General features: G+C 39.0%; 1 protein-coding gene across 3 annotated transcripts in view; it reads right to left on the bottom strand.

Annotated features, from left to right (window-relative positions):
* Window positions 1-433: 433 nt before the first annotated feature.
* ODR4 (odr-4 GPCR localization factor homolog) overlaps window positions 434-13,933 on the bottom strand; it is a 40,638-nt gene continuing 27,138 nt past the window's right edge. The window contains exons 13-15 of one of the 3 annotated variants that reach the window (XR_004646808.1): window positions 8,887-8,979; window positions 5,847-6,125; window positions 434-2,349 (exon numbers count right to left, since the gene is read on the bottom strand). Coding sequence is in view for 1 of the 3 variants with exons in the window: in XM_034778787.1 (XP_034634678.1) it covers window positions 6,058-6,125; window positions 8,887-8,979 (161 nt within the window). In the remaining 2 variants the exon portion in view is untranslated. Of the gene's footprint in view, window positions 2,350-3,754; window positions 6,126-8,886; window positions 8,980-12,320; window positions 12,566-13,933 lie in introns of those variants that run through there. The other 2 variants (XM_034778787.1, XR_004646809.1) reach the window with 2 other exon arrangements.

The raw sequence follows: 13,933 nt of genomic DNA, 5'->3' as shown, positions 1-13,933 counted from the left end.
TTGAAACATATTAAAAGCGACATGTGGGGAATAAAGAGGCTGTCTGGAGTAAAGGAATGCAAGGGCAATGCACTGAAAGATTTGTTCTCTCTTTCACTGAGAAAACTTCCTTAAGTTTTATAGTTAAAACCACTTAAGAACATCAATTATGGTACAAAATACAACGAAACAAGTTGCTCATTTGTCACATTTTGATATCACTCATTGGCATGGTTTGAGGCCGAGTGGTTTGATAGTTCTGACAACTCCTCAGGTTATTAAGACGTACACATTTACCAACCTAGTTTACGTTTCATCAAGTTCTTCTCTAGGTTTCACCAGTTTAACTTTGTTATTTTAGTAGTTACCCAGGTAGTTTAGCACAAAATTCAGCCAACAGCTATAAAATATACAATAATTTGAAGCCACTATATTTAAAGCAAAACTGCCAAACCAACAAAGATTAGTATTTATTTTCCTTGCCTGTCACATACAAGATTTATGTAGGAGTGTGGACCAAGGTTTTCAAACCTGCAGTGCCTAAACTTACACATCTCAGTACAATAATTGGCCAAGTTTTTGTAAGTGTGGAACACCCAGCAGTTCCAACGGAGGTCTTAATACTAGATTTTTCTTTCCAGATATGTCAGTGGAGACAAGCAAATGAATATGTAGGTCTGAAAATCTCTCTTATAATTCAAGTGAGAGGGGGACATCAGATTTCAACTGGATCCTTCAGAAATACTATATGCTTCATAGTGAAAGGTTAGATCTTGCAAGGGTGTAGACGTGAGAGAGAGATAGGGAACCACTAATAAATAGTCCCTATCGTTTTTGTTTATTCGCAGTCCTGACTTCTTCCTCTTTTTAAAAAACGCGCGTTTCCCTATTTTCCTAGGCTACTACAGTTAGTGAGGCAAGTGTACTGTTAATGCTAAAAAGCTAAACAATCTCCCTTCCCTTGTCCCCACAGTTCTCACATCACATTCCACCTTTCTGTAGTGAGAGTTGCAGGTGGCCCACACAGAGAGGCAGGCAAGTTCCTGTTTCTTACTTCACCCACTGTTTCCTAAGGGTAGGATGTTTGCTGGGCTCAGTTCTTGTGGAGATGTTAAATGAATTTGCAATGTTCTTTGGACAGGTTTTTATTAATTTACTTCCATTCACTTGTCAAGGAGCAAAGTATTAGGTCTTCCCTGCCCATTTCTCATAAATGAAGAAAAAAAACTTCAAGGTTAGTGTAGAAGGGCTCGTCCCTCCGCGGGGCTGTGGGGTATCCCACCACCTCGCAACAGTTCGCTATGAGCCCAGGCTCTGGGTCAGGGCGGGGCAGCAAACAAACAGGAGCTTATGGTTCTGAGCGTCTAGTGCGAGGGGGGAGACTGCCACCCGTGAGGGAGGTGGCAGGGGGGACGCAGGCCCACCCACTCCTCTGCGTCCCAGCCCGGGGCCCTAGCAGCGGCAGAAGACTCGCTGCTGTGTCAGTGGGGATCCTGACCGCAACACACTGACATTGGTTCTGGCCGTGCTGCGGCCAGACCAGGGTCGGCTGCCCCCGGGCTACTTCCGGACCCCTCCTTGTAAGGTACCTGGGTTAGGGCGGTGTCCTCGGAGGTTTCCAGAACCATTGGTTCCTCCGGGTAGCTGGCAAGGGGTAGGCTTGGCTGCTCCTCTGGGTACCTGGACAGGGATAGGCTTGGGTCGGCTGCAGCCTGCCAGCGTCTCCCAACCCGGAACTAGGCCACAGGCATCTGGCCTCCCCGGCGGCTGTCTTTCAAGTGAGCTCTGCAGGTGGGCTTTTATACTTTCTGTCCTGCGCCGTGACCTCTGGGGTGCAGGATCCACTGGCTCCGCCCATATTGGTGCTAGGGGAGGCTCGTCCCTCCGCAGGAGGTGGGATACCCCACAACCTTGCTACAGTTAGCCTTGCATTATACCTGGCGTTTCACCTTAGACTATTTCAATTCCTCAGTGTCCACTCCCAAATCTTAAACATATGAGTTAGGCTTTGATAATCCATTATGCGAACTTTTATTAAAATAATTCTTCATCTGACAACACCAAGCACATTGTCAGCACGCTCTGCATAAAATAAAACAGATCTAGGTGATTTATTAAATAAGAAATAAACATGGGGATAAAACATGGTCCACTTCCAAGAATCCATGGAATAGCAAATATGGCTAAACTCCAATTTACATTACAAGTGGTGGCTGGCAGTCAGATTGCAGAGCCACTATCGGAATGTTGCATAATAACGTGAGTTCTTGGCTCAATAAAATACTCCTCTGCTGAATGACACTGTGATATCCTCAAATGCCATATTCTAAGGCTTTCTACTTCCCCCACCTCACTTTTAATGGCTGGATTCTGAAAATAAATGAGCAGAGAATAATTACCTCTTAGACTTTTCCCCACTAAAGATAAACATTAGTATGTCTGGGTGCACGTATGAAGGCACATTAGAAATTTTGAACTTAATAACATTCACTTTTATAAAGAGAGAGGAGGTGCTTCATTTTTTTCAGAAACAATCCTTTGACCTCATACTTCACCAGTTTCAGATATGGATTTTTTTTTCAAAATGGAGCACTCCTTTTATTATTTCTTATTTGAAATATTACTTTCAAAAGGCAATCACAATGCAGAATATGCTGCACTAGCCATGTTAATTTGAGGCAGATCTGGAGTACAACAAATCCCAAAGAACAAAAAACGTAGATACAGAAACAGCCACCTATCCCTGCCACTGCATGATTATTCCCTAGAGTAGATCATCTATTGCTTCATTATTTTCAGAACTATCCTTCAATAAATGCAATTTCACTAGACAACTTCCATAAAATCCTAAATCACAATACTGATCATCTCTCTCAACCTATGGTACCAAGGAGAAGGTTATTGATACAGGAAACTTTTCATACGACTGAATTAATTGAATCCTTCACCTTATTCTTTAATCCTTCACAATTCCGTATAAATACTAAGAGAAGATTTACACACAAATCTGTGTGGGATAAAGGTAACAATTTGAGGGGGAAGTAATAGAGAGTTGCAATTTAGTTTTTTTTAGGCGCAGGAGAGGCGTGAACTTCAAAGTCTATAAAGAATTTATTTAAATGCCCTGACTAGATTTCGCTAGGTCAGTCAGGGACATGAAGAGATGTGATCCCAGACTGGCTGGCACTGCTATGTTGAAGCCCGTAGGGCAGATGCAGTTATATCAGCAAAACTGCACTTTTACTGGTGTAGTTTGTTTTGCTCATGGGTTGGGGGGGGGGGGGGAGAAGGAGTGGTGGGACTCAAAGAAACACTTTGCTTGTACACTATACTAGTTTTCTTATACTGGTAAAGTGCTCCTAGTGTAGATGTGCCCTAATAAAAAAAGTATGGTGACATTAAATAGTGTTAAGGAGAGACGGTTGATCTGAGTAGACAAACAGGAGCCATGAACTCACAAATTCTAATCCCAACTCCAATAGTGACTCCTTGTGGGGTGTCAGGCTCAATTTCTCCACATTTAAAAATGGGGGTAGAGTTACTTGTATACTTCAGACAGATGTTTGTGAGGAGCACTTATTAAATCACTCACTAAAGCTTTGTTTGGCATTCTACATGAAACAACAGTTTACCAGTCTCAGAGTTCACTATCTATGTAGGCAAAATACTAACAAACGCGGATGAGAACAACATACAAAGCATGCAAATGGGCAGTTATGACAAGTATGGAGCAGACTTGTTTATACATACACACAGTAAAAACATTAGAATTAGGCACTGTGAGAATAAGAATTCTGAAAAGTTCAGATCTCTCTTTATTTAAAATGCTATATTTTGACCAAGTCATCACAATACCAGCCAGTCAACAATTAACATATTTCACAGATTACTATTTTAAAAGAATTAACCTTTGCAATATGACTTATCCCAAAAACACACACACCCAGCTCTTTATTAACAAACTTGGGCTTTGGCCGACCAAGAGATTTATTTTTGGCAAGTGAGAAATCAAATGCCAAAGTCAAGGAGCCCCTACAGGAGAATGCCCTGGCGGCCACTTTTTCCCTTTCTTGAGTGCCTCCACTATGTTCTCTTTTCTCCCCTCGGTCTCTCAGTTGAGATGGACTTTGGTACCAAAGTTCAAGGTCCACGCTCTTTTAGCAGCCAGAAGTGGAGAAGGAATAAAGTACCTACTCATAACTAAGACGACAGACTGACTTCTTCCTACCATTCTCTCAGGAGACAGGAGCAGACTGTGTGAGGAGCAGTTTTTAAAATTAAAAGGCTTGAGATGGGATGGGGAAATTCATCTCCACCTCTGGATATTGCTGAACCATTCCTGCCATTATTGATTTGTCCCTGGCTCATTAAAAAGATACTTTGTGATCATTCTATTTTGCCTGTGGAATCCATCAGATTTATGTCAAATAGCACATATTTGCAAAATAAACTTGCTGCAGGAGGGTGTCCCTGCACTCTGCTATAGGGGCCTTGTTTCCTTCTTCGCCCTTCAAGTTGCTCCATTCAAACAATGCAGCGAGAAGGAAAGAGAGGACATCAGAGATGCCACCATTGCCTAATACAGCCCTCAACCATGCTCCAAGTCTGAAATTTAGCTTTTGGCCAACAATTAAAAAGATTCCTATAATGTTCAAATTTGGTGTGTTACTAATGCTTAATGAAGACAATGCTTTTTATAGCTTCAATTTGCTCTAGGAGTCAGTCTAAGCTTTTCTTGATCCTTAACAAGTCAGCAGTAATTATACAAATCTGTACATCAAATTTTCTTTTACTGGGTTTACTGTTTCCAGAATTCAAAAATCAGACAAAGAGGCTATGAATTTTCACATTATTTCATCTGCAAGTTACCTTTTATTCAAAGTTTTTTGATATTTTATGCTTGATTATGCTGTAGGCTCAAAGCTTTCCGATTTTTTCCTGCAGTTCCAGTACCTTTGCATCTAAACTCATTAAGCTGCAGTTACATAGGTTAAATACTGTTTAATCTGGTACATATCTGTTTATATAGTAATTCGGAACTATATGAATGCCAACAACTTTTGTATAAAAGTGACATTTGTTAACCTTGTTTCAAACATTTTTCCTTGGGGGAAAGCAATAATATACTTTACAGACAGCATAGACTTACCTTTCTTATTCATATCCCAAACATTTTAATTATTTATCAGCCTCTAAAAATTTATAAAATTATTCATGTCTGTCTGCATATTTGGGATTTGAATATCTGGGGAATTATCTGATACATCTTTCTTCAGGGAAAGACGGGAATTGAGTCAATCAGGATTGGATGGATAAGTCAGATCATGATGAAAAAGGAAGCATATATAAATTCATCATACATCTTAGAGGTTTAATTATTTCATTATTTCTGTTTATGATACTTGAGCTAAAATATTTATATTGTGTGTGTTGGCCTAAAATGGGATTTTGGGGCTGCTACAAACTATTTGCATATTTACTACATCCGTTAACCAACCTGACACACATGCTTTAACAAAAAGAATATATGGAGTGAAATTCTGATGCCACTGAAATCAGGATTTCAATCCTTGTCTCTCTCTTTTTTTTTTTTTTTTTTTTTAAATACTTAACAGCACTTTAGCCCATATCAGTGTTAAAGGATTCCTTAAGGCAAGACCTGTCATAGTGGGTAATTAAAAAAGAGCAAATGTTAAGATCCAACAACCTTGAAAATGTCTCTTGAAAAATATAGTAGTAAAGTTTTTAACAATAAAATTGTAATGAAGTAGCAGGGAAAAGGGAAATTTTATTTATTTATTTTTTTAAAACAATTCTTCCTGGAAAATAATGCTATTTTACAGGTTATTTCCATCAAAGATATATACCTTTAGTTTCCTGGAAATCTGATCCACCTACAGTATTTGCATGTTGAAACAAGATGAATATATCACTACAATTTAGAACACACCGAACTGGTGTATTTTAGGCAACATGTTTAGTTGCTAGTATATGAAATTTGCAAAGCTTCCACTTTTTATTAATGTGAATATTGGTCAATGTTCCCATGATGAATAGACTGCTTCTTTTGCTTGGAGTCTAGTCACTGAAGTAATTAAAGGAGAAAGCTACTGCAAAGATTGCAACTGCAGCCGCTATTACCACACCTAAAACGACAAAGGAAATATAACTTCTGTGAGTGAAGAGGAGAGTACAATCACCGCAAGTCAGGGTGTGAAGAAAAGGAAAAGTGGGAACAATAAGAGTCATTTTTAACATTGCTGAGTAGCACTACAATGCCTAAATATCAGCTTATATCGTTAGTCGTATAAATTCATTTTACAAGACAATCTACATAAATTATTTTTCAAAGTGCAAAGTTCTTCAGAGATTCAATTAATCATAAACTCTACTCTTATGGGCCAGATCACCAAAAATCTAACACATCAACTCTACCTTACGGCTTCTTGATAGCAAACTGACTCTCAGATTAAAGGTTTCAGATAAAAGGGACACAAACAAGTTTAAACTTAAACAATTCCAATACATGAATTAAATGTTGTTTCAGATACTGCACTTGCCCCAAGTTCCATGGTCAATTTTTGTAGTTTTACAAATCACATTTTCCTATTGCTTTAAAATGTTTCTCCCCAGTTTTGTTATGCAGAAGATACACAAACACAAGCAAGGCAAACTGGCTGAATATTGAGAGGAAAGGACTGTCATATGCACAAACAAAAAAATTTTAACCTCCAAATTACAGAAATGTAGATATTACTTCTAAAAATATTAAATAAAACAAATGTCAGGTATAAGTAGGCTTTAAGTTGGTGTTGTAGTTGTTCCACTGACTAATCAAATACCAAGTATAAATCAAGATAGACACAGTCTATCTAGTCACATTTTAAAAAGGAAAGATTTTCCTAAAGACTTACTACAATTTCTTTGCTCACCAACGTGATGTCTGCACCAGGGACTATCATACAATGTTGATTGAGGAAAAACTTCTATGATGGCTGGAATTCATTACCAAGGTAGCATAGCTCATCCTTGCAAGCAGCATAGTGATAGCTGCATGAGCACTGATACAAGCTAATTTATATATTCATTCAATGCACCTTGGAAGAAGCCACTTGCCTGCTCTCTCTCTCTCTTTCTTAATTGTCAAAAGAGAGGATATTAAAATGGTGGCTTCCCAGAAAGCAATAGGGCTACCTCAGCCATTTGTTTTAAGGGCAGGTTTCCTTATTATCTGTTTTGTGGAACTTAGATCTGGTTCTAATTCTGAGATATGCTGATCACCTACAACTCCCATCTGTGGAAATATTTTTAAAAGGCTACTGATGTTATATTTAAAATCACCGCTACTATATTGTTTCTCTCATCACAAACTCCCCATGCTGCCCCATCAATATTTCATTATTTGCTTTGGACTTTATCCTACAAAATGCTGAACACTTTGGTCCTGATGTAGCAAAGCACATAAGTACGTGTTTAACTTTAAGCATGAGAGTCAGATGCCAACAGGACTACTCAAATCCTTAAAGTATGATCTTAAGTGCATGGCTAGATCAGGGCCAGAGTGCCACCAATCCAGTCATAGAAGTTCATCTATGCAGACAACATCTGCTGCAGGCTACAGGCTTTGACCTTCTCTGTGCTGGAAAAGATCCTGAGTAACGATGCTGAAAAGCTGGCCAACTACTGCAAGACATGGCGTGCCTTCAGTCTAGCATCAGCAATAGTCTCTAACATATTCCACCTCCAAATGCCAACATTAAGAGGGAATTGAACATCATAACGAAAGGCCAGAAGCTGAAGCATATCTAGTTTACTTAGGTGTGACCCTTAACCGAACACTGACACCTGAGCAAGAAAGCAGTGAAGGTCAAGACACGCAACAACCTTCTCAGCAAACTGGCAGGTTCTTCATAGGGAGTAGATGCTCCAACCCTAAGGACCTCAGCCCTTGCCATCTCGTACTCAATAGCAGAGTACTGTGCACCAGTATGGAGACGGTTGGCATGCACCAAACTTGTTGACGTGAAACTCCTCTCAACCATGTGCATCATCACAGGAAGTCTCTGACTGACTCATCTTCCATGGCTTCCAGTTCTGAGCCACATTGTTCCCCCTCACATCAGGAGGGAGACTGCAGCTAGTAAGCTGCCTGATAAGGTACGTGCCAACCAAGCTTGCCTTTGTTCAACAACCTTTTTAACCCACCAGCTATACATCTTTCCTCACGGCACCCACTGCGTTTGACGCTACCATGCCAGAACGTGACAGTGGAGTCCCTGTGGCGGGAAGACTGGTGCTCAATATCAAACACCAATCAGTTCCTCGTCACAGACCCTACTGCTCACCTGCCTGGCTTTGACCTGCCACATCACCAATGGGCCCTTCTTAACTGATTCTGGACCGGGCAAGGCCTCTGGTGCAGCCAACTAGCACCGCTGGGGTCTTCGAGACAACCGAAGCTGCAGCTGTGTGGCAGATCAAACAAACAATGATACACATCGTAGAGGAGTGTCCACTAACCAAATTCAGTGGTGGGCTCCAAAAGCACCACTTGGCCACTAAGAACGCTATTGCTTGGCTCAGCGAATATGCAAACACTAAATAAATAAATAAATAAAATAAATAGCAAAACTAAGCCTTTGAAGAGTGAACCAAATAGCTTTTTTTTTTTTGGCCTAAATCTCTGAACTTTTAGCAAACACATAACTATTTGGCTTAAGCCCACTGAAGAACAAGTCTTTTTTTTTCCATTTACTAAACCTATGCTTTAAACTCTAAACTTAATTATGCCGTTTACTATGTCCTCACATCCTGAAATTACTATCAATTTTGTGGGAGCAAATGACAGTGAAAACCTATACATATCAGTTCTACAGTGCCTTCATGGGTTTATTGGAGGTAACATACCCATGTTTTGTTGAAGTTTCAATAGCAGTGTTGCTTTTGTCAATTGCATCTGTTGCGTGTCATCTGTGTTGTCGACAGGTGGCTTTATATCAACTGCACGAAATTGAAAGACAAGTTTAGCAAAACCAAGTATTCTTTCAAAGTTTATAAAAACACACCTATATTTTGCAATCACACTAATTTAAAAAGGACATTAAGTTTATAATTCCTGATCTGCTCTACCAGTGGACTATATTTACCATTTTGTATTATCAGGAGTAATGAAGCATCTGTATTGGAACTTGAGCTGTTCAACCTATTCATTATCTGGAAAAAGGGGTGAACAGTGAAGTGGCAAAGTTTGCAGACAATACAAAATTATTCAAGATAGTTAACTCCAAAGCAGACTGCAAGGAATTACAAAGGGATCTAACAAAACTGGGTGACTGGGCAACAAAATGGTAGATTAAATTTAACCTAGATATGTGCAAAGTAATGCACATATGAAAAAACACAGAAATATACAATGATGGGTGCTAAAATAGCGGTTATCACCCAGGAAAGAGATCTTGGAGTCACTGTGGATAGTTATCTGAAAACTTCTGCTCGAAGTGAAGCAGTGGTCAAAGAGACATACTATTGTATGTCAAGAATTATTACGAAAGGAATAGAAAATAAGACAGAAAATATCACGCCACTATATAAATGCATGGTGCTCCTGCACCTTGATTACTGGTTCCAATTCTGGTCACCCAATCTCAAGAAGGATACAAAGGAAATGGAAAAGGTCCAGAGAAGGGCAAGAAAGATGATCAAAAGTACAGAATGGCTTCTATAGGAGGAGAGTCTAAAAGATTAGGGCTGTTCAGCTTAGAAAAGAGACAACTGGGGGAATATGGGGGAGATAGAAGTCTTTAAAATCATGAATAGTGTGTGTGTGTGTGTGGGGGGGGGGAATTATTTACCCTGTCACACACACAAAAACCAGGAATCACCCAATGAAATGGGCACCAGGTTTAATATAAACAAGAGGAAGTACTTTTTCACATAATGTACAACCAACCTGTGGCACTCATTGCTATGATGTTGTGATGGCCAAAACTATAACTGGGTTCAAAAAGGACCTTGATAAGTTCATGGAGGATAGGTCCATCAATGGCTATTAGTCAAGATCATTAAGCACTCAACCCCATGCTCAAGGCAATCCTATACCTCTGATGACCAGGAGCGGGGAGTGAAAAAACAGGTATGGATAACTCCATAATTGCCGTTCTGTACACTCCCCCTGAAGCTCTGGTACAGGCCACTGTTGGAGACAGGATACTGGGAAAAATGGACCAGTTCTACTATGGCAGCTCTTATGTTCTTATTAGTAATAATAGTAGCAGCAGCGTAGCACCAACAGAATGCTAAGTGCTTTACAAACCAGTTAAAGAGACAAAAAGGTAAAACTGTGAAAAAGCACTTAAGTGACTTACATTCCTAAGGCCCATTTTCAACAGTCACTTTGACACTTAGAGCCGAAGTCATTTTTCACAATTTTTCCCAGAACCTCCACTCCAAGAAGTTTAGAAGCTCAGGGGCTAGAAGCGAAGATTTAAGCACATAACATTACTCACTTAAGTGGTTCCATTTAAGTCAATGGAACAACTTGGAAAACTGACATAAGTAGTTACTCAGGTACATAATGGTCCATAGGATTGGGTCCTAAACTGGGGCTTTACAAGAAGAAACTAAATTATTTTTTCTTAGAATGAAAAACAAACATTCAGTTTTGTTTGTGTTACTGCACTTCGTGTCCTTGTGCTTTTGGCAGTAGCTGAAATGCAAGGCTGCATAGAGTACTTTTTTTTTAAATCATGACTAGAAATAGTTAAAGGAGACCATAGAAACCACCATTTAGATGTGAACATATTTAATCTATTATTGTTACAGGTAATATCTAAGATTACATAATAAAGAGATTGGATGGGGGGGGGAAATATATTTTTTTGGTTTATTTTGTGCGTTTGACAGAACCTCATGTATAGTTAGTTTCACCCATCCCCAGCTGGATATCTCTTATCACTGTGTAGAAAAACTCCAAAAATATAGGAGAGACAAATTTTAAATTGATTGTAAGATTGAAATCGGATTGTAAAACTTCCATTAAAGATGGGAATGGGAGGTGGTGCTCAGGGGCAATGTAATGACTGAAAGTACTTTTCACTTATTTTTAAAATATTGGGTGGGTTTCAAGTTGACAATGGCTCCTGATGCACTGCCCTCCTGTAAACACATTGAGACTATGTGTATATATTTAACAAGTAATATTAGTTAGACACACACATTGAACAAAGCATCCATTAACCAATGCAAAAATATGGCACATAGGGTTCCCAAACATTGAAGTCCTTAAATTTTTCCATATAACAAGTACAGTCCAGACAGTGGATATAAACATTTCTGTACACCTCTTTGTCTGTGTACTTCAATTCTGGCCAATTTTTGAGACCGGGAGAATAAATTTAGAATCCAGTCCTGTGTCTGTACTAAAAGTACCAATGGTTTGGTGGACACTCGTCCAGTTATAATTAGGTTGAGCTCACTAATTGATTTCATACATAGAGGAAAACACATTGGCCACTGTTGACTTAGACTGGAAATAAACCACTGATCTAAAGTTGAAGGGCTCTGTATCCCAGCCATTTAATGGTACTTTCAGAATATGTGAATTTTCCCCTTCAAGTATAAAACAGTTTTATGATTTACTTTAAGCATACACATAAAAATTCACCCAGACTGCTTCAGGTGTGCAATAAATAAGTGACTACATGGGGTGAATCTATTAATACTAATCTGCCAATGGTGCAAGCAGGGGCTTCTATTGGCATTTTCTGTAAAAGTGAAGTTCCACTGGATTTAATCTGGGAAAAGTTATGCCTAAGTGTCCCTCTCCCCGCAAGTATGTTTCAATGTGTTCTTGCACCAGAATCCCTAAAGGCTGGCTTTGTTTTATTTAGAAAAAGATTTTCTACCCAGCAACTAATAATAATAATTTTAAAAACCACTTCTATTAAGGAGGAACTTTGAGCACCAAGTGATTTCACATTTCTAAGTAATATACTCTAACTTAGTAACTTCATCTTTTAATGAAAGAAGAAGAAGAAGAACAAAAAAAGAATTTACAGCCAATTATCAGCAAATGTAAGGAAATGGAGACTGGAATCTAAAAATCATAATACAACCTGTCAGTTGCTGGGTAAATATCTGAAATTTATTGACCATTAAAGTGGGTATAGCATTCAAGTTAATAGCATGAGGAAGATGAAAATGTATTGTTGAGTTGCAGGAACAAAATAATGCCAGTAGGATTCTAGCCTGCATCAAATTAATATATTATGAACATGACAAGGGAAATTATACAGGGAAATCTGTCTTAAGCAACCACTCAAGGGACCAAAGTCAATACTCACTGTAGGTAGCAATTCAACACAGGTAGAGAAGAATTGTACTTTGTATGTTTGGAGATACTCTGGGGTTGTCTTGTAAGACATGCTTTGCCTAAAGGAGTGTTTTTTCATTCAGGTTTCACTGCACCATCGTATCATAGCAGGATATGGAGGCACCACTTGCAGTATTAGGTTATGCTGCAGTATTATATCTTGACTGTTAGAAGTTACTTTTTCGATTAAGTCCATACATTTTGCAGAAGTAGAATCTAGGGGTACATCTACACTACAGCGGGGAGTCGATTTAAGATACGCAAATTCAGCTACGTGAATAGCGTAGCTGAATTCGACGTATTACAGCCGACTTACCCCGTTGTGAGGACGGCGGCAAAATCGACTTCTGCCGCTTTTTGTCGGCGGCGCTTACTACCACCTCCGCTGGTGGAGTTAGAGCGCCGATTCGGGGATCGATTGTCGCGTCCCGACGGGACGCGATAAATCGATCCCCGAGAGGTCGATTTCTACCCGCCGATTCAGGCGGGTAGTATAGACCAGGCCTAGATAAGGGAAGTTTTACTTTATCTAAATATAAACAGAACTCCTCATAAGTGAGGCTGCCAGACCCATTCATTAATCTAGAGAAATCACTGTTGAGCAATACAAGGCAGTGCCCTCTGTCTCACACACTCATTACAGAAATTGCCACACTTCCAGAAGTACTTTCACCATTATATCATCAGCTATTGGAGTAAGTTTAAACTGGATCTGGGTTGATCAGGTGGGTGGCTGGTGTATCATCTGAGATGACTGATGTATGGCTAGCTTATGAAATTCTAATTCCATATAACTTACACACAAATTATGTCATTTAAAAATCAACCAAGCTGCCTCCCTTTGTGAAAGCACGTTTCTACATGTTTTTACTCCAGAAACCAATAGCCTTAAACTGGATGTATTTCAGCATAGCAACTAATGAATACAACTGCTTAGCAACTTATTTAATGGGATGCAGAGGTTTCAAGGGCTAATCAAGAATAAAACTTGGGTAATATGTTCATTTACTACAACTACAGTTACCAGAAGATTTGAGTATCAAAAATACCATGTTTTTCCACAGAAAAAATACATATGCTCATCGGTTTACAGTGTGTGTGTAGATCTGCAGTTCAAATATTACAGTGCAAAAAATAATTTGATATTTAAGAACCTATTAGAAAGAAAAGGTAGAAACATTGTGATCTTTCTAAATATATATTTTAATAATGGTTTCAATTTCATAATAAAGTTCAGAATTTTGCATTCAGAAAGAACAACCTTTCTCAGTCAGCATTTAAAAAATCTTCCTAACTCTGGTTAGGGTAATGTTGCTGGGGAGGGGGAAAAAACCCATCAGGTTTATATGGCTCTATGATAACTCTACTTGTAGGAATGCTATCACTTTGGGAGCTGTTACTCTTGAGAAGGACATTAATGAACATGGTTCACAGGATGGATTAGAAAATAAATAAATAAATAAATAAATAAAATATCTGTTCTTCATAGTAACCCAAAGAAGATTAAAGCCTAGCACACACAATGCCCAAAGTCTAAAGCACAATTGATATAATGCTGTGTACAATTACCTAGTGCAGACGCTT

Source organism: Trachemys scripta, chromosome 8, assembly GCF_013100865.1.
Source record: "Trachemys scripta elegans isolate TJP31775 chromosome 8, CAS_Tse_1.0, whole genome shotgun sequence".
NCBI lineage: Eukaryota > Metazoa > Chordata > Testudines > Emydidae > Trachemys > Trachemys scripta.
This window is presented reverse-complemented; position numbering and strand designations above follow the sequence as displayed.